At 42.4% G+C, this 22,066-nt stretch overlaps 1 protein-coding gene across 1 annotated transcript; it reads right to left on the reverse strand.

Annotated features, from left to right (window-relative positions):
* Positions 1-44: 44 nt before the first annotated feature.
* On the reverse strand, positions 45-21,604 carry pard6b (par-6 partitioning defective 6 homolog beta (C. elegans)). Its single transcript, XM_062392195.1, has 3 exons — positions 21,223-21,604; positions 19,220-19,442; positions 45-4,598 (listed from the first exon to the last, which is right to left on the reverse strand). Exons 1-3 carry the CDS (start codon positions 21,283-21,285, stop codon positions 3,658-3,660), a joined length of 1,227 nt encoding a protein of 408 aa, XP_062248179.1. The 5' UTR covers positions 21,286-21,604; the 3' UTR covers positions 45-3,657.
* Between the last annotated feature and the right edge of the window lie 462 nt (positions 21,605-22,066).

Below are 22,066 nucleotides of genomic sequence, written 5' to 3' on the forward strand. Positions count from 1 at the left end.
GAGGAGGGCAGGGACAGTAGCATCTCAACAATCACACCAAACACTGAGGGTTGCTACATGACTTTATTTTATCCAGCTCCTTAAATCAGTACAGGTGTATATCTATTTAATCATTAGTCTCCAGTTGAATCTTAAAACATTTTTCATTAAACGTGATAAAAATGTACATCATCATATATAGCATCGATATGAAAATACTGACAATCTTCATTATAAATCTATACCATAGGTTTTATCTGGCTAGCAAAAAAAAACAAATCATTGCTCAATCACTTAAAAAAAAAAGTAAAGACTCAAAAGCAAAGAACAAGTCGCATCTTTTGAAATTATACCGACAGAACTGTTTCTTTTCTCCCACAAAATAATAATGATAATTCACAGTTTGTAAAAATAAAATAATAGTGTCATGTCTTGCACAGATTCTCCTCTTGCGTCAGGAGGAACAGGGATATCAGCGATTAAAACGTCTCCTAATGGGCAATAACATCTACTGTACCATGAGATGTACAACCAAAACAATCAATATATAAAATAGTCGTACAATGTGAACAGAGAATATGCAAAGCAATGATTAGAGAATAAATAACAAATGCCGCCATGGTTACAATCCCAGTGTCCTGTGGTAAAGAGATAAAGAAAATAAATTAACATTGATTTAAAAAAAAAAAAAAAATCCTTTCAAGAGTACCATTGATCACTGTGCTTGATGTTGGGAGTGAAAGAAGCCAGAATCTAACCTTCACCAGCGCGACTATAACAAAAAAAGGCTAAAGAAACAGTACCTTGTACATATATCGTGAAATACAATGGTGGATGCACATACATGTCCTGTGTGTTGGTTTCCAGTCATAGACATATATATGTGATATGTGATTTCAATAATAACCAGAAAATTACAATGATAAATGGTGTGGTATGGATTATATGGTTATTACAAGTGAGTATTGGCTCAAATGAAACCAATAGACCTTACTGACAGACTTTGCCGCTTTTCAGACATTCACCGAACTCCAGATAATCTCCAGTCATTCTCCTGAGGGGCTTCAGGTGAGAACACAAATGTGTAGGTGACAGGCTCCGGACTTTATCCAGCAAGCCCCCCCCGAGTAAAAAGTCTGCATAGTGTCCGATTGAACCCATGTAAGAAAACGGCAGGATATCGTCTGCAGGATTCACCGCAATCCAGTAGGTGTTCGCTGACGGATACATGACGTTGTATTTTTGCATAAGTGCCGTTCATGTAGAAGACACCGACAGAGATGTCATGAGAGCTTTTTGGTGATAAGACAACGTCGGTGTTGATGTGCTGTAAACAAAACACGTGATCTCTGCAGCTAACGTTACTTCCTGCCTCAGCATCACTCTTCACCTGAACGCTCCGGAGATTCCTGTGTTGTTGTGAACGCGTCTGAGCAGAGAATCTACTGCGGCATTCTCCATGGGTGAAAGGCAAACTGCAGAGAAAGTTCAGACCCTGCTCTCCAGAGTTGTCTGAAAATGGCTAATGTTGGGAGTCAAAGTTTCAATGAGCAATAATGTTAAAGATATCACCTATTACAGGACAGCAAAATGCTAATAAAAAGACCATCTGCTTTGACTTCAGAGAGGCAGTGAACCGCTTCTCAAACAATAAGTAATGTCAGCAGCAAATTAATTTAGATTCAAGGACCAATAAATACCTCACATACAATTTAATGTCATGTAAACGTTTGTTGGTTGATTAGGATCAACTCTGCCACGTAAAATTCAAATCAAATTTCTACAGCTCCCAACATCTGAAATTTGCCTTGAAGGTCGCACGGTTTTTAAGAACGGTTTATGAAAACAGTATTGCAGTAAAAGACATGCAGTACTTTCAGCGGACCAGCCTCACCTTCGACAAACAAAGTGAATCAGTCTGTGCCCAGTGTACCTGCAAGTGTGTTTGTTTCAATGTGACTCAACCGGGCTTTACTTTGAGATACAGGAAGTTTCTCTACTGTCACTGTGTGCGTGTGTGTGTGTGTGTATACCAGTCCTTTCAACTTATTTCTGTGGTTGTGTTTGCTAAAAGTGTTACAGCCCAACAATCGATGTGCAATTTAGGCCCAGATTCAAAATCAAGCATTCGCTCATAGAGTGTCGTTAATTGAGTTCAATGAAAACGATGATACACAAAGGAAACGGTGCAAAAACACTGGAGAGATCACTTTTCATATGTGAATGACTCAGGACACATCCAAGTGAACTCAGGGCCTATGGATAAAAAGAGATGAATATATTGTACAGCACTGAGATAAGATATATTGTGTTGTGGCCCAGACAGAACCAAGGGGGAGAGACCAAACAAACAAACACACAAACACAAACAAATTAAAGTCACATTCACATTTTCTCATTTGTAGACATGCAGCAGGGGAAATAGCCCTTGTCATGGAAAGGAGAGGGTGTGCAAGATTAAGGATTATTACTTCTAACATGTCCAATTCCCAGGGAGAAGCAATTTTACGTGAGTGACGTGAAACAGATGGAATATGGTCTATGTCGTGACCTGTGAGATACATTAATACGTTAGGGCTGTCACTTTATATTCAAAATTAAAACTTAAATTCCAACGTGGGAAGATAAGTTAATATTTGACCTATAATGACATGTTCTGCATTTAGTCTAGAAGCACATCAGACGATCCAGCAGAGGCCGATCACTGTCAGCTTGATCAATTGCCATCAATAAAGTAGGTCAGTTATGTTGCATTGTTTTGCTACAAAAATGGAGGAACGCTAGCAAGTAAAGGCTCACGACACCTTGGGCTAGGGGGAACTGCACATGGTTAACCCTAACCCTTTTTAGAAAAAGTGACAGCCCTATCATGTATTCAAACAAATTTTACATAAACAAAATATGCAAATCATATAAAGATACAGGCCTAATGTTTATGGGAAGAATAATTATTATTAAAAATCATCAACCTTTCAGTCATTAACACAGCATATAAAGAGGAAAAACTAATAAAACTAGTGGTTTAAAAAAAAGCATCTGAACCTACACAAAGACTTGCTTTGTTTTTAGGTCGTTCGCCCCCTAACAAAAACTAAAAGGTTTTATGCAGGTCTCAGCTACTGGTCAATTGCCTTAGTAGGATAGAATTCTGTCGGGGGCTGTGGTCACCTGGGAGACGTAGTACGGTGCAGGGGTGGAGGTGTGGGGAGACAAGGCAAAAAAACAAAACAGTACCAGATAGTCCACAAATGGTTTGATGACAATATCTCATCTCTGCCCTCTAGTGGAAATTCAGCAGAAATACAGTTTGGGGTTAAAAACAAGTGCTTCTAGTGGTTAAAAAAATAAAGTGGAGGGTAGTGGAGAACAAAAACTACACTTTTTCTTTTTCTTCGACAATTTTGTGCCTGAAGAACTTAGGATGGGGGCCAGTCACCACTATGGCACACATGCGTGATTATTGGCATGTAGAGGTGCAAGGTATAGGGTGCAGTGTTTGTCGTGTACATGTTGGGATGTACAAACATTTAACTGTCAGATGTAATATGTACACACATCATTGTGCTTCTCAGATACAGTCACTGTACGATGGAACCTGTGTCTGAACTGCCGGTCCATGACCCCCAAATGTGTGAGGAAGTATTTTGCGTTTGTTTCCAGTGTTTAGTGTGTGAATGTCTACAGAGTTATAACAGTGCCATCTTCCTCCAGGCTCTGCCTCTCCATTGCTCTGTCTGGAGATGGAGTGGTCGAAGTGGCGTTGGCGTAGCTTAGTGATCCACTGCTGCCGCTGGCTAGCAGGGTCCCATTGGCATTGATGGAATGAGCAGAAGCGGAGTTGGTGTTAGTGCGGAGGTTGAGGTGCGGCTCATACCGGGGCAGTGATGGCATGCTGTAGTTGGAAGGGGAGTGTCTGATTGGCTCGGCCTCGCCTCCCACCTCGATCACCAGGTCCTCGTCGTCCTCGTCGCTCTCCAGCTCCCCGACAGGGAAGTTCTGGATGATATGCGACGGCATGGAGGCTGCAGCACCGCCGTGTGATGAGTAGCCATAGTAACTGGCCCCGCTGTCTGATGAGCGTCCTGAGCTTCCAGACGCGCCGCCTCCTCCTCCTCCTCCTCCTCCTCCACCGCGAACAACATTGTTCCGCTGGTTAGCAGGCTTCACGGTGATGATGAGGTTGTGGCTGTTTGCAATCATCATGTCCGTCACCTGGTCCAGAGACTTCCCGGCCACCTCAATACCGTTCACTTCCAGCACCTCATCGTTGACTGCTAGCAGGCCGGTGCTCTCTGCCAGCCCACCAGGCACCATGCGAGAGATGAATATCCCCGGCACCTTCTCCAGGCCCTGTGGGGTGACCCGTACACTGGAACCATCACGGATGTAGAAGCCCAATGGTTTTTCCTGACCATGCTTGTAGAGGCGTACACGTCGGTGCGTCTCAGGGAGGATGTCCACATCGATGATGGAGGACACGGGGCGAAAGTCCTTAGGGAGGCTGATGATGACAGGAGGTTTTTTCCTGTTGGTGTCAGGCCGTAGAAGAACCGCAGAAAGCACAGTGTTTTTCTTCCTGGTCAGCGAGTTGGTACCAAAGGTTGTGTAATCAGCTTCCTCTGCAAAATAACAAGATAGAGGAAGTAGAGAGAGAGAAGAGGAAGACAAAAGGGGGAAGGTTAGGTGGTAGAAGAAGAAGAAGAAGAGAAAAACAAAGAAGATATTTAACAAAAGCTGGTTAATTTTACATTAATTTCAAGCTGGGCTCATTAAACATGAAGTCATTATTCAGGCTGACATTCTGTTGCATCATGTCGTTTCAGGAGAATGAATAATGTTTTGCGATAGAACAGCTCTGAGCCTGAGGTTTCACTGCAGGGTGCCTGTGTTAAACACACACAAGACGCTGATCCCCAAAACTCCCCTCAGGTCGTTCTGATGCAAAATGCCACAGCAGCCAAACAGGCGCTCAGCTCAACTCCTTCATCAGCGCTCAGTCGCGCTGCGGCACACAAATTAGACTCCATATGCTTCACACAGCCTTGCAGGTGCACAGGAATGCTGTTTTATTGATTTAATGAGCATATGTTTGGTGTGAATCCTTTTAATTTCAGGATGCATTTTTTTATAATGATGCGCTCCTACTTAATGAAGGACATAAAGCTCAATCCTGTCAGTGACCTAGAATTTTTAAAGGACTAATCTGAAAGTTGGAGAAAATTATTATGTTCATTGGCGATTCAGTGTGAGCTACATAACGATCATATCTGACCATTGAATGTGAAGATACAACCAGGAACCAGATAGCTACAGCTAGTATTGCCTGGTGGCAGACGGAAACAGCTGGCCTGGCTCTGTCCTATATAGAAGAACCTCTTAAGATTACTAATTAAAGCTAGGGTTTGTAATCCTTGAAAAGCTAGTAAGGGCAGGCTAGACTTTGGAGAAATGCAACCGAAACCTCCTGCTCCTCCCATCAGTCCTCTCGTCAAAGCCACACCCCCAAACACATGAACAAGCACTGACTAAAACCCGCCAAAAGACGACTTCTCTGTGATTCCTGGTTTATGTATCTCTGGCTGAAGACGCCTGTCATGCACAGTAAGAGCAGGTGCAAGATGCGCACAGGCAGGCAGGTCAGTTATTGACAGACAGATATACTAACCACTTGATCTTTACTTCATTTGGACTGAATGAAATGATTGGTTGTATTCATTGTGTGAGCTGTGGACAGACACCATTGAGCCATTTTCCCATTTCCAATCTTTAAGGTTACATCCAAGTATCTCCTGGCTGAAGATTCAATTAAAGGTGAGAAAGATTTTAGTCTCAGCTGAAATGGCCAAATCTACAATACAATTTAGTTTAATGCCACAGGTCACAGACTTCAATTTATTGTTGTTATAATAAAGAAGTCGGGTAATAATTGCCAATCATTCGGAACAACAGCGATCTGATTTTATGATGCACACAGCAAGAGTCTGGGAACTTGAGGCCACAGTGACAGAAACTGCAAACGTCACTGAGAAATTGAAGGTGTGTGTAACCCATCATCTGCAGCTCACTGTGGCTGTTCCTGGTGCTCTGTCCGTGATATATTTCAGATCCTGCTTTCAAAATAATGTTAAAAATTACCAGAGTTTTGTTTTGTGGTGCTAACCTTGCTTACAATTGACATAATAATGTGAGTGAAATGATTTTAATGTGAAGCTGCAGCAGTAGGATATGTTTGGTTTGCATCAGCAGTAACTTCATACAACATATGTTATGAAACAATCCCTTCAGACACTCAATTAGTAATATTTTAAGCTACCTATCAGTTTTATGCTACCTCATTTGTCAATAGGGATTTAGCAGACATTTATTCAAATGAAAATCTTCAACACAGAAACAAGTGGTATCAATCTTTTCAACCACCTATCAGCAAAAAAAAGCGAATGAGCAAATTCTCAAATGCTAAACTACTCCTGATCCCAGCCTGCTGAAAAGCACTTGTACCAGCTGCTATTTGTATTTTAAATAACTCAGTGCAAGTTCTTTGTTGTATTTATTGTCCATTCTTCACTGTTTGTCAGATGATTGTGTGATTGACTGCTGACCGTACAACAAATTACCCTCATAGCGATAGTAAAGATCCTTGTTCCTTGAATATTATGGGCATATCTTAGCTGCACGAGTCACTGGGATGCCACTGAACTATGCATGTTATGTACATTTTGCACTGGGAGTGTCAACACTGTCATGCTACTATTGACTTTAACGCAGTGTGGCTCATATTTACACTAGGCCAAGGGCTGGACAAGTAAAGGAGGGGAAACAGGACCTTGTTTCTCTGAAGGCCGGCATATGCTTCTGCAACTGTGGCTGCAGCTTTTCACTCAGCTGAGTCGAAGGTGTTTCTGTTTCTGATGCTATTTTTAACTTCCTCATCTTTACAGCACTTTGAAATCTCCATTATTAGATGAAAGTGCTCTATAAATAAAGCTCTGGCAGTCTTACACTGAAAACGTTCCTATTTCTCTGTCCCTCTGTGTGTGCGCGTGTGTGTGTGTGTGTGTGTGTGTGTGTGTGTGTATGTGTGTGTGTGTAATCAAGTGAAATGTCCACTCAGGTGGCTGATAAATAGTCTAGCTCTCAGGTTCTGACCCCACCACTCCCCCCTCCATTCCTAAAAACAAAACAAAGGATCGATTGTCCTGAGCAGTTTCGCATTTCAGTTCCCATGAGGCACGAGTCTAGTGTATACACATTTGCTAGATCTTTGCCAGTCCTGACCTTGGTATGGGCGACAACTACATATGAGGAAATATTGCAACAGAACCTTTATGAGGTTCCATGAGGCCAAAATGCTGAAAATATGTTTAAATCACTCAATCCCTGTCACTGTTCTTTCTACATGCAAACAAACCTGGGGATAAAAAGGGGCAAAAGGGCCACACAAACACATGGCCACAAAGGGTGCTGTTGCGGTGCAGTCGTGCACAGCAGGAGGCAACCCTACACATCTCATGTCACTCACTCTAGTCTTCTTTTCATCTGAACCATCCCTCCATCTCGAGCTTATGAAGGTATAGGCTTATAGTTGTATGTAATGTCCCTTAGGGCCACTCACAGGTGCACACACACACGGTAAGGAGATGCTGCTCTAGCGTCAAATGGTATCAGCTTGCAGCTTCTTGAATACAGTGTGTGTACTCACACACAGAAACAACATTTGCGAGCATCTGCAAGCCCACACAATCCAGCATTCATTTGAACACATGCACGCACACACACAATCTATAAAGTTTATCTGTGGTTAGTGATGATGATGATGAGAGAAACCTAATACCCTGAAAACACCATCGCTACATTACAGCTCATTAGCTCAAACAAGCCAAGCTCTCAGTCTAATTGGATACAAAGACCTATCGGCAAATCAAAATACAAACAAACACACACACAGTTCCTCATTTGTAAGAACAAATTACTATCTTTTGCTTCCATTTCTTTATAGAATAACACTACCAAATGTCCCAGGGATGCAGACATAAAACTATTTGCACAATAGTCTTGTGCACTTTGAGTGCATATTGTATGTAAAATAGGTAACTTGATGACCTGTAAATGGTTGTTGTGTATTTATAAAAACCACAGACTCCATTATCAGACCAGTCATCTAAAAAGGTAATTTCCCTTTTTCAAAATGTTGGGTAAAAAATCTTTGGGATGGTCCTGGGACTGATCTCCCAACTATCCGTTGATCTACATCATTAAATCAAACTGGCACCAAATGTTTAAAAACCTGGACAGATTTTGTGTTATATCATAGCATTTGGTTTAAGATACAGGTATTTGCCCATTCATCCATTCTTTCAAGGCTGTGGTAACGTAACTACAACATTTGATTTGAAATCATTCGAAAGTCTGTCTGGGTCTTTAACTCAGACTGCCTGTTATCACCAACTTACCTTGGTGATGTAGGACCGATTATAACTTGTATTTGTGATATGCATAGATGCTTTCAGCTTCTCTAAAGGGGCATGTGGAGATATGCCACTATAGGCTTTGCAACCATGTTAAGCTGTTTGCAATCACAACCTCTGGAGGATGTCCGGAGAATTGGTTTTCACCTGTCAATCTGACCTTGGCTACAAGACAGACATCTCAACATGAGCCAATGAAGAAGCTGCTGGACCAATGGTTAACATGCTGCAGCTAACGAGTGTACAGGTATGCGGCTGCTTTAGATAATGATTAATAAAAAAAACAATCAGAGGTCAACTAGGTGATAGAAAACTGTAAAGAAAACTGTAAAATTTCCAGATTTAGGAGGGTAATTATCAAATAGCTGGCGTTTAAAGCAAATCCCTTAAGACGTGAAGAATTTGTCAGCGAACATTTCACCTCCTCCATGTGAATATTTTACATGAATATATGTCAATCCGCATGATAGAAGTGTATCACAATCTTCATACTTCAGGAATTATTCACAAAACCTAGAAGATAAAAGGTAACTACACTTGCCATGGCTCTGTACAGGTTAGGTATCCCAGCTATGCAATGACTGCTGTGCTATTTCCCACGCTGAATGGAGTCAGTGAGGAGCAGAGGAAGCGAAGTAGCAGAGAAGGAAATGACAACCCAGCAACACAACGTCACAAGTGAGGACACACAAGGAATTGCCTTGTCATTCTTCTCTGTAGTATGTAACTTTCCACACACACACGCACACGCGCACGCACGCACACATGGGGGGGGAACCAATTAATGCATCTCCTTCCTGACATTGAAGGGACTAATGCAACTCTGCCTAAGGAGAAGAAACTACTTGTGTGTGTGAACTGGCATGGATTGGTTGAACACATCATCTCCCTCGGTGCTCGGTTCTACACACAATCTGGATGCATCACGGTCAAACTGTGGACTGGCTTTTAAAGAGCCAGTGTCAATAGCTGAGAATAAGTGCAATGTGCAGGCATTCAGAACACGCCCCAGCTTTTTACACCACTATCTCTGTCCGGAAATGCTTATCTTGACCAAAAGAAATTATGGAAAATAGGCTTCTTTTTTTTTAAACTCGGGTCACACCTTTTTCAGTTGAGAGAAATGTGAACCCGTTTGTAGTAGCGCCTTATCATTACACCCACTTGTCCTCTGGTCACACTGTGTAAGAATTATGATGATACAGGATGACAAAGCACTGGGTTTCATTGTAAGGTAATGACTCCTGACGACAACACCAAATATCCATGACTTCCTGGTACTTGTTCAGGGGCTGTGTTAGGGAAACCTGACACCGAGCACTGTGACTGTCAAAAGAGGACGACTACTACGATTAGTATTACAACTACTAATGGTAGGAAAAATGAAAAGTACAATATTTGATTATGAACAAGGTCAAATAAGTAATCAATTGAGGAAAACTAGTCAAACACTATACAAACGCATAAAAGGTTCTGTAGATAATTTAACAACTTTAAATTATTCAAATGAAATGTCAATGAAAGGAACAAAAACATAGACGAAAGATGAGGAGTTTAAGTGTGTAGTGTTCTGGAATCAGTCAGGTTTGTTGATGACAAGCTCGGATGTTCACCACATGGCTGGTGCCAGGGTGTTCCTGACACAGAACGATACAAGAAGGGGAGGAGAGGGGGAGTGTACAGGGAGTGTGCGTCTGTCAGCGTGAACTTGTGCAGAGACAAAAACCAGCACTGGAGGAAAACTAAAGATGTGAAACAGGCAGGAGAGAGAGAAACACAGCAAATACACACAGCGGACAGAGAGGGACTGAGACGGAGAGAGGGAGAGAGAGAGAGAGAGAGAGCGAGGAAAGGAAAATAGAGAGGGAGGAGTTGATTAAAAACAAAACTTTCAAAGGAGTACATTCCCGGAGGGTTACTATTCCTGGTGTGGTGAGCATACCTCCCTGGCACAGCCCAGATAAAAGTGCCTCATTGCTGCTGATATGAGCAGGAGAAAGAAATGGAAGGAGGGGTGTCAAAGAGAGAGTGCTGAAGAAGAAGAGAAGGACGGAATAGGGACACCAAGAAAAAAAAAAGACATGCATTCTATACAGTGTACAAATATAAGTCCGGTGTCTGGGAGAAGGAGATGCTGTAGAGGCAGAGGTGGAGACATAGACAAAGCCTTGATATGTTATTGAACTGACCATTTGAAGAATTACTTGTTAAATCCATAATTAAAAAGAGTCTGGTCATAGACATTAGCCCTTTTCAGGCCTCTTCATATAATCTCACTCATGAATTATCTATGACAATCATCAGTCCTGCTTCATTACTCTGTCTTGGCACGAGTCATTTATCAGAAAATAAAGAAACTCAAATCTACACTGCAGGGAACCCAGCTATAATGTAGCAGAATGTGATGTAGAATTAGCACATCAATACAGATTTAACACATTTCATTTGCTTGTCTACACTTGTATACAACACTCTCCCTGTGTGCATGTTTGTACCTCGTCACTGCGGTATGAGGTAACTCCATCAATATCGTTTGTGCTGACATAGACACCTCTCTCCCTCCTCTGCAATTTCTGTGGCTTTATTCATATCTGTCCTGCAGTCACTCAGGCTCAGTATGAGTTTTCTGCATCTCCACCTCTGTCTGTCCCTCTTGGTCTTACAGATTTCTGCCTCTGTTATACCTCTCTTCCCTTGAGTCATGGGTGTGGTGGTGAGATCGAGGTCTGATAAACTGCGCCTTCTAAGTAGCCGTGCTATGGCTAGCCTAAAGGAGGAGAAGGGACATAAAGGAGGAGATATGGGGGAGGATGGAGGAGAGGAAGGGAGGGAGGAGCAGCCAAGTGGGGTGGGGGAACCCAAGTCTAGCCTCACAAACCTGTCACTCATGCGTCTGTTTAAGGACTTTACTCTGGGCGGACTGCTGACTTCAGCTTTGAAGTTAGATCTGGCAGATAAGGTAATTTCACACTGTCAAAGTAAACACTGAGCTGAATGCACAGTAGGTGACAGAATGAAAGACTTAACAGAAAATATTTACACCAATACACCAGTTCATTTTGGGATCAAGGTATATAAGAGGTTTCTTCATCAGATTCTGCCTTTCTCACAGAAAGCATAGATGTAGGTTATGATAACTGGACTCTGCTTTGTTTCCAAGTCCTGATAAACTACATACTGTTCCACTGTCTCATTGACATGACTTTCTGCTACACTTGAAAACAAGGAGCTGTCGTTGCTATTGTCATCTGTGCTTTTCTTACTGTGACTGGTCAAAATGTCTGCTGAGAGATGACTACAAATCTGTGCATATTCCAAATAAGGTTGAGTCCAATGACAATAATGGGGTCTCAACTCAGGGGCTGCATCCTTTGGAGCCTGCATTTGAAGAATAATTGTGTCAACTAATGTTAAAAGTATATTTTTAACATTAGCCCACAAAGACTGCGTCCTTCATGGACAGTGTAGACCGCATCCTCCAAAGGAAGCGGCCGCTGAATTGGGACAAGTCTTGTGTATCTTGGGCTGGGCGTTATGAAAAAAATATCATTCGATACGGATATATATCTTCACCATTGCACTGAGGCGCATTACTCTTTGCAGGTCAACAAGTGACTCTGATTTCAATCACTCACACTTAGAACTGATCTTTATAGAAACCTGCTGAATTCCTACTTATGATCCTGGATAAATGGGGCGTCGTTTCTTCTTTAACAATGAAGTTGAAACCCAGCGTTGTGTCAAATCTGTGGAAGGACATTGTGTCTGCAGGAGTGTGTGTGTGCACTCATCTCTGTCCCTCGAACGCAAACTCACCATCACATGTACTGAGTTATAAATCCATGGTGCCGAATCATGACTCCTAATCGTTCCAGTCACTTTAACCCTAATGTCCTAACTGTGCGCGTCACCAAACGTCTCGTCTTGGGTAGCAGGTTTAAACGTGTGCCTCATAAACTCTTGATCTAATCAAACTTTTGATCAGTGTTGGCGTTTATCGTTTTACTGTAGTGTGAGCACAGGTCAAAGGAGTGAGGAGGAAGCAGACTCTGACAGATTCTGACACAGGATGACCAGACCTTTCTTGTGTGTCTGTCCTGGTCTTATTGGAGCAACAGGATTGGTTCGGCACGGTGCTATTATCATTATCATTGGCTGTTCTTTTTGACCGTCAAAATATGATGGAATGAGTTCTATCGACGTTTGATCGACCATGTCTTCAATTTCTATCTAGGAAAAGTTCTATCGCATTAATTATTCTCGTTATATTTGTATCGCCCAGCCCTAGATTGTTTCATGATCTTTGTTTAAATTACCCTGATTCATAACTCAAAATTTGATCTTGGTAATTACTGAGATCGCAAACACTTCCATTGAAATCATTAGGAAGAGATCTTATTACAGCAGGGATGGATAGGAAACAATCACAATAATCACTAACCCTCTCACATTACATACAGGTATGTCAACATCATTTTATTTCACAGTGTAGAAAGGAGAAAATTAAGTAAAAACAGTGGCGGCAGTTAAGCAACAGTGTTTGGGAGCAGCATGTCAGAGCCTACTGGTCTGCTCATATGTAGCCATCCAGGGTTAATAAGCTAGAATGGCGTGCTGAAAGAAATTCACAGATAAGCACATCAGTTATCAAGCTTCATATCAGTATCGCTTTAGCACACAGCCCAAGGGACAAAAACAACATAAAGAATGTGTCTTTTTAATTAAAACCAGGCATGAAATACTGCTTGCAAGTCAAAATAAAAATAATGGCACACGTTATCACTGAGGTCTAAAATGTGATTTCCTCATTAATGCCACCAATTCTTAGAATGGGAATAAACTACTGATCTTCACTTCAGTTCAAATCCATGATTTTCTTTTTTATTCACAATTAATGACTACACATTCATATCTTTGCTCAGGAAAACCACTATCCCTGCTCGAAACCAGTGCCTAGCAGTTAAACAAGTGTCTATGTTTGAACTCTTTACACAGTCTGAGGGGTTCTCCAGCAGCAACAACATATCAGCTCACATTTATGATGGCCATATATTTGACTTCCAAGCTGGTAAAGTTCATTCCAAAGTCCATTTCATTCCCTTCCTCCTCTGTCCATTCATCCTCCTCAAACCAACTGAACTGAGAAATTCTGACAGATTCTTTGACAGAGCGCGTGGGCCACCAACGTTTCCCCCCTTCCATCTAAGCCGCTCTCCCTCCATCTTGTTACGGTCTTATCAAGCCAGGTTTCAAAGGGCAGAGAGAACAAGGCTGTGCGCTCTCTCTCGTTGCACCTGTTCTCCTTCACTTTCTCTATCCATTTGTAGTCCAGTCTGGCCTGTTGTCCTGTCTAATCTAGCAAGCAGACGTGATCAGAGACTGGCCACATTCCGCCAAAAAAAGGTCCCCTCCCTCCATTTCTCTCTCTCTGTCCCACCCTCCCCAGCTTGGGCCTCATTCTGCATTCCTCCCTCACTAATAGTATTTTTCTCTCTCTCTCTCTCTCTCACTTACTTACACTAGTCCCTCTCCTTTCCCCACATCTCTAATTACATGCCTTGCCTAAACAATGACTTATACATTACTCCCTCTTTAATACCGTTTACCCTCCCTCTCTCTTTCATCCTTCCATCTCTCTTATTAGACCGAAGATATGTTCCTCCTCCACACATTCCTCCACCGGTGCTATGAATTCATCCTTCCCTCTCTCATTACATATTGCATCCCAGGGAATAATCTGCGCTCTGTGGACAACTTCAGATCCACGGGAGGGATGGCTGATTAATAGTTTCACAGATCATGCTCTTGAACTCAACCAGCTCTAGAACCAACACTTTGTCTCTTTTGCATTAATCCCTTCATCATCTCTATAGATCTCCCCTTCCATACTCATTCTGACTTCATGCTTTCTTTTTTACACTTGAAACACTGTGTCCACCATGTCTTCCTTTGTTTGATGTGGCTCATTGTGACTGTGACACTCTCACCCCAACCTTGTCACTACACAGCTACAGCATCTCTCCCCTCCATGACTTAACAGACTTTGTTCAGTACAGTGTTTATCACAAGTTATCCTGCTCTACTGCTTACTTTGCAGGGTGGGTAGACTCTTGTGTACATTTCCTTTTCTGTGGACAAATGACTCATGTGCTGGTGACTAATTACCAAGACAGTCCCTGCAGGGATATGCAAATAAAAGCATTCCTGTCCCCCTCCATACCTTTCCCCTCTAGTGAAGGGTGAAGGCACCGAAACCGCGCAAGCAATGAGCAATGTCACCAAACAAACTGAGTCCCTGAGAGAGGCCAAAAGAGAAACTGCTACATGGACGAAGACCTGGAAACTCGGTGTATGTTGTGATTGTGCAAACTCAAAGAATGTTCTGTACGACTGATACAGGTAAACATGGGAGTCTCTTGAACTGAGAAAAATCTCCTGTGACAACTATGTGAACAGTCAATCATTTGCAAAATCGGGCGTGACCAACAGTTTCCCTGATGTCAGCCTCGGTTGTATCAGAAACTTCAACTGGAATGTGACATTAAACATTTCTCAACAGGCCTTTGTAGCCAACTAAAATATCTTCCCTGCAAACCAATACAATGTTTTACTGTCTACTGCATTTACAAATAAACAAAGATATGTGAAACACATGGACCACACAATGCAAAGATTTTCAATCTCAGAATATATGTGGCGGTTATAACATGTCAGCCAGAGCGATATATCGGACAGACCAACTATTGCAGTTGCAGTTTGTCTGGAACAGAGGTGCTAGAAAACTATATATATATATTTCATACCAGTGGTGACAAAATGCCCCCAACATTACCCTGGCTGCTTGTCAAAACCACACTACAAACAAGTATACTGTTGTTCAGCAAGAAAGCCATTTTCTCTGCTAAACCTGCATTCCACTGGGCTCTGCTTAAATACATCAACAGAAAACCTTGCACTAAGAATGTTGGGAAGGGTCTTTTCTGTATCCTGAGATCCAAAATAATAAAATCTAGGGTTGATAATCCAGGCTACTAAATGCTTTTTTATATATATGTCAATATTGACATTAGTAGTGGCTTTAAAAAGCCAATATTTATTGGGCTTTAATCTAAATATACCCTTAATATATTACTGGATTATTATATATATTTTGTAAAGTTTCTAAACCACTGTGATGGTGTTTTGTAGATACATTTTAAATTTATAATGTACTTAAAGGCAAAGTATGTTATTATCACAATGCTATAAACGAAAGCAATGTGGAAGACAAGATGTTAGGATAGCCGACTAGCTGATAAGTGAAAGGCCAGATGTGAAACAGCTGCATTTTTCAGGATTTAAAACAGCAGTCATTGACAAAACAACACTACAGTTATATCTTTGGCAGCTGACTAATGAACACCATGTTCTCCATTTACACAGAGCATAGCAAAAACAGCCTGAACCAGGAAATGGCTCTGAACAGCGATCAGTGAATGATAATGTGCTGCCTGGAGTGGGTATGAATTAAGATTTATTGATTTTCATTGTGTTTATGAACTAGGAGTTTGTGTAGTTAGTCTGACACACATACTACTATACTAATCAATCAGCTGAATATCAACAAACTGAAATGACAAATAAAGCTGTAACAAGACAGCTCAGACAGACCTCTTGTGTTTTCAAGTTTGAATGCTAGCAACCCTGCTCCCAGCATGCTTTGCAGCTCTCATCAGCCTTAAAGAGACTCCAAAACTGTTAATCCACCTATGAACAGGCCTCTTCAGAGCTGCCATGACAACCAGTAAACAGTGGACACCTCACTGCCAGCTCAATAGCCATCGACACATTGTTCACGAGCGGAGGGCAGGGCTTATAGTTGAGTTGTAGCGGTGTGTGTGCTATGGCAAGTTTAGAAATGATTGGCAGTGACAGAGTCCACACAAGCACAAACACTTAGGCCCTTTTTCTGCAGTGAACAATGGATCACTAATGGCTGATCAGAAATGTAGCAATGATGCAGAAACAACAACAATGTGGGCATTATTCAAGACCCAGACCACAACAATACACCAACAGACACACACAGCCGCATATCCATCCCTCTGTCCATCCACCAAACCACCTGCTCACCAATGAATGTATAAAACCCAAAGAGCACCTATCTTAAGATATACACAGGCTGGGAGAGTCTTCCAGACAAATAACCTAACATGACGCGCACTGAACTGTCATCATAGCTGTTTTCAGGCATTAACTGTTCAGACGGGATGTGGACTTGGTCCAGAGTTTGCATTTTATTATGTAAAGGAGGCAGCAGGAGATTCTCGGGTCAGATGCATTTTCAAGCAAATTCTCAGTGTTCAGGTGAGGGGTGCTGCACCAGGATGTAACATGTAAATTCCACTGTTGAGATCACATGTTTTGCAAACACAGAAACACAGGCATCAGGCCTGTGTTTCTTAGAATAGACAACTTGGAATAGACAACAAAAGCCCTTGGACCAAGGGCTTTTGTTGTCTATTCCAAGTTAGGATCTTTGTAGTTGTCCTCTACATGTATGGCATCTCTTTTTCATATATTTGAATTATTTTCTTGTTTTGCATCCTTTGCGTGTTAGAAATGTTATCAACACCCCCATGTTCGTAGGGAATCCTCCGGATAATCTCCTATTGATAATCTCACAGATAATGTCTGCAGCAACTGACACAGACATATACATTCTCAGTTACAGACCCTTTGGATAATTTCAGGAGATTATCCTGAATTCAGGGCAGGTCTGAAAGCAGCTGATGTCAACAGAGGCTGTCTCAAAGACATATTTTTTTATTATCAGTGAGACTAAAGCTGCAGCTTTGGTTTTATTACCTTCAAAACACATTTCCCAGATATCTGTGCAATTAGACTCCACCGGTCTTTTCTATGAAGTCAAGTAGGAACTAACTTTAGCCCACACTGCTGCCTCATTTCAAATCCTGCTCTACTGCGACATTAACCAATCTAATCCTATCTGACTACCGGCCATCTAAGAAAACGATGGTCTCCAAAGGACATAGTAGTCCGATTGCATTATAATCCAGCTTGTGACTGTAAAGCTGAATCACTGTAATGAACTAAACACAAACTGGTGTGGTGGAATCACTCAGCAGTCAGCAGCTACAAAAGTGTGGTAGGGTTGCACCAGTTAGAGTTGCCGTCCCACAGTGGTCTGATTAAACACCATCTACTCTTGGTGGGGAGTCATCTTTTGCAGATAGCACTATTTCAACAAACACGGTCATGACAAAACCGATTGCTCTACCTCAAAATAATTAGTTTTTTCTGTCAGTCTCACATCATGTTCCAGAGAAAGCAGAATTTAAGGATCTGAAATACTATTCAGATAAACTACTCTTGGTGCTCAGTGTTAAAAATGTTCTGAGTGGGCCCTTGGCCTGACACAGCTCACTTGGCCCCAACATATAGAAGCCATTAACTCAATACACAACACAGCCATCACGAGATAATAACTGCAGATATATAATAAATGACCTATAAGCGGCCAATTTGCTGCCTCTGCACAGTGCAGGGCCTTTTAAGCTCGGACCAAATGGTGCTTGAGGGGGGGATTGGCAAAATCAGGAAGGAAACTAGGGTCTGAGGGAAATAGGTCTGCGGGGGGGGGCTGCATTAGTGTTTGTGTGCGACAAACTGGATTTGTTCAATCTTTTCTAGAAGGCGGTGCACTTGTGAGTGCATAACTAATGTGGGATGCCTGCTTGCCTGCATGACATGTGTTTTTGTGTTATTTGTGTGTGTGTGTGAGCAGCAGTGAGCCCAGCATGGGGCTAGTGTCTGGGGCATGTAATTGAAACACGGTCTCATGCAGCGCTACACAGTGACCCCACTAATCTCCTCATGACAACGTGGCTTAGCTTCTATAGGGTCATATGGTACAGGGAGGGGGCTTACACACAATACTGTGCAGCCCGCCCTGCCCCAGCCAGCCGACCTTAGGGTCCTCCCTGCATTCAACAGGTCACACTCAGAATCTCATGAATTAGGATGAGCTTCAAATCAAAGAGAGCAGTTACAATGTTTGATTGTCAATCTGACGAAAGAGGTTCATGCAATCCCTAAGCATGTGCAAGTTAAGTTCAGTTATGAGCATTAATTACAGTAACAAAAGTATTTTTCTATCCCCAAAAGAGATGAATGACACCATGTGCTATAACAGCAGGACCAACAGTGCAGTAATAAGTCAGTGAGGAAGTGAGAGACAATGAGAGTATTGTACCCGAAAGTGTATGTAATGAACTTTAAACCTTCATTTTTTTTTAGAACTATCAGTCAGCAGGCAAACAGTAAAAAACACACCTCCCGAGTGATGCCATTCTAAACTACAGGACATCTTATCTGGTTGAGTGCCCCCAGGGGAGTTTTATGAAGGGTGTTCAGAGAATTGAATAAATTCCAAGAAACAACAAAGCATTAATTTATCTCTCTTGCTCTTTATATTACTGATTTATTTTTGTCCTTGGGCAAGGGATTTAGTCATTTGTTTGCAATGAGGACAAAATACTCAGGAAATATACTTACAAATGAAGAGGTAACACGATCCTACAATATTTTGTCTATTATATTATTATATTATATATTATCAAAAAGTACTTTCTATTTAAGGACCTATCCCGTCTTTCTAAACTGCATTTTCAAAGCCAACACAAGACTTTCGTTTGTATTTTCATAGAAAAGCAGATTCCACCTGACAGTGAAAAATCTAGGCCGCTTTGTTCAAGCACTTCCTCTGTGATTACCTTTCCTCTGCAGGAACAGCCTGAGCAGAGGACTGGCAGTGGAGATGGCCTTGTGGTAGTTGTCATCGTTGTTGATGGGCAGTAGGTCGCCTTGCACATCAGCGTAGCCCACCAACAAGTCCACATTGGGGATGCGGTGTACGTGCTGCAGGAGGCCATAGAACTCGTCAAATCGGCCCGGCTTGGACCGATCCAAAGAGAACCGACGAAACTCTGCACCAAACTGGGAAGGAACAAAAGGATATCCACATGAGGACAAGTGTGCAAACAAAAGCAAATACGAGTATGAAAGAGACAAAGAAATAGTCTAATTTAAGAACCGGAAAAAAAGTGTGCGAGTTCTAGTTAAAGGCATACATGCAATATTAAGGAGCATCTCTTGAAAGAATCTGAGATTTGAGGCTGTGACGGAGGAGCAGACACTACGCTGCACTGGCAGCCTTGTAAGAGTCTGTCTACCACGTGGACAGCTCTGACATGCCACATGTGATGAATTATTCATGTAGACTTTGTGACATTTGTGTCTGTCTTTCTATGCTTGTGGATTAAGCATGTTCAAGACTGTAGAATGCTGCCTGTCAGAATGCTTGGAATGCACGTTGTTGCATGACAGACTTGTGTTACTACAAAACACATCACTGGCTTTTGAGTTACATATTATTCAGTGGTGATCTGACTGGAAATAGGCCACAGTTTGTGTCAATACCTACATCTAGCTCTAAATACTAGTTTGTAGCAGCAAACAGCGCCTTGAGGGGCCCCGCTCCTCAGCATGAGTGTCATCACGCAGCAGGCAGGAGGCAGGCTGCCTGTGGCGCAGGGAGCCGTACGACACCTGCACAGGAGGTCGCTTCTAACAGGCTAATTTGACATGAACGCCTCATGAGTAAAGAACCCTTCCCACTGGGTTCTTTGGGTTCTGCTGAGACGAAGACTTAATTCAAACTTAGACTCAGTATTATTTACATACTCATTCAGCCGGATCGTTTTGATTATTAGCTGATTTTCATTTCACCATAACCGACTGATTGACAGGAGTCACAGGGGCCGTCGTGGCAACAACTGTCACAGAATCACTTCCTCTTAGGACATTTTTATTTCAAGTAAATGCACAATGTTCAAAGAGCCTGTATTTTGAAAAGCTGTGAACTTGGGTCTGAATATTGTGTAGATTGCTTAGCAGAGCCCTCCAACATGTTCGGTATGAAAAATAACTTTATGAAATAAATCCCCCAAAATTAGCCTATATATCAACCACACATGTGAACAAAAATATCGGATATAGAAAGAGGGGGATTAAAAGAGGCAGGTTTAGAACAGGACGTTAAGAAGAGGAAGGTTTAGGGCTCAGAACCATTGGTTCTAGAACAGGCACGACTAGGGTTAAGAACAGGTGGGTTTAGTAAAGGCAGGTCTAGGGTATAGAATATGCAGGTTTAGAAAAGGCGGGTTTAGAAGAGGCAGGTTTAGAACAGGAAGTTTAGAACAACTAGGTTTAGGGTTTAGAGTTTAGAACAGGCAGGTCTGGGGTTTTAGGACAGTAGGTTTAGGACAGGCCGGTCTAGGGTTTAGAACAGGCGGGTTAAGGGTTTAGAACAGGTGGGTTTAGGGTTGAGAACAGCCAGGTTTGGCTGGGGCACTGCATTAGTGAGGTAAACAGCAGGGGAGGAGGGAGCTGTGACAGGTGACACGGGCTCACTGTGGCGTCAGCTGACAATAACCTCCACCTTCAAACTTCCTAGCTAGATTAAACTTATCACTTCTACCTGAAATCAGAACCACCACACGGTTGGCGTCAAAGTTTTTAATATACCGAACAACCAAGAGCTGGTCCGGAGTGACAGGAGCCGCGCAGGCTCGTTAAGCTCGAGCTCGTATGTCGCTCATTTGTGCGACATCATAACTCGCCATCAAGCCACTTAGCAGCTAATTTAGCCTGAGGAGTCGGAGCCAGAAGAGAGTGAAGATGTGAAATAAAGTGATGAAGAAGAGTCCACACGCACCTTGCTCTTCACCTCCACGGCACTGAGTGAACGGCTGCTCGGCACCCGGTGGTTCTTGTTCATGTTTCGCTAGCAGCGGGTCCCGCCGCCTCGCCTCACACACTCGCCCTGGTCCTCCTGCCGCCGCCGCCGCTACTGCTGCTGCTGAGTATCCGAGCACCGCGCGTGTCAGAGCGGCTGTTTCTGGCCAGTGTCCCCGCGGATCCTCGACGTCCCGGGGCTTCACGTCCACTCTGTGATTGCGACAGCACCGATCAGCCTGGAAACTTAGCTCCTCTCATGCTGACTGATGTCACAGCCGCTCCAGCGGAACTGCTGTACACTGTGTGTGTGTGTGTGTGTGTGTTGTTCACCTCTAACTCTACCTCTAAGTGTTTGTGTGTGAGTGTTTGTGTGTGAGTGAGTGCGTGTGAGTGTGTGCCTGGAGAGCTGGCGACATTACATTTCAAAATAAAAGTCGCAGCCACTGTCTTTTCCTCTAACCCGTCCCTTCAAAATAAGAGCCCCTTACATTCCAGTCCCTTCACTTCAGTTCAGTTTATTTAAGAGGTGAAACAAAAAACGAATTATTAAGTGAATAGGTGCAGGCTGAAGCATAAGCTTTTTATACCGACTTTCCATACCCTGAATAATTCAACTAGTACCCTATTAGGTCCTGAACTATTTGCCATGATTTGGTAACAGTCCCACTGAAGGCAATACAAAAATGAACAAATGTAACAAGTCAGTGAAGTCACTATAGCATAATGAAAATGATCAAATTCATATATTTATATTAAAGAATCCAAATTTAACCGAGCACCTGAAATCATTTTATATTATGAAATAAAAGATATGGCTAAAA

This window comes from Platichthys flesus, chromosome 7, assembly GCF_949316205.1.
Source record: "Platichthys flesus chromosome 7, fPlaFle2.1, whole genome shotgun sequence".
In the NCBI taxonomy this organism is placed as follows: Eukaryota; Metazoa; Chordata; class Actinopteri; order Pleuronectiformes; family Pleuronectidae; genus Platichthys; species Platichthys flesus.

Excerpts from the sequence above, each read along its gene's own strand:
- pard6b (XM_062392195.1), bottom strand. The coding sequence starts at position 21,285 with ATGAACAAGAACCACCGGGTGCCGAGCAGCCGTTCACTCAGTGCCGTG. Across the intron at positions 19,443-21,222 it reads CCGTGGAGGTGAAGAGCAAG|TTTGGTGCAGAGTTTCGTCG; the intron begins GTGCGTGTGGAC and ends GTTCCTTCCCAG. Across the intron at positions 4,599-19,219 it reads GCTGTTCCTGCAGAGGAAAG|AGGAAGCTGATTACACAACC; the intron begins GTAATCACAGAG and ends GTTATTTTGCAG.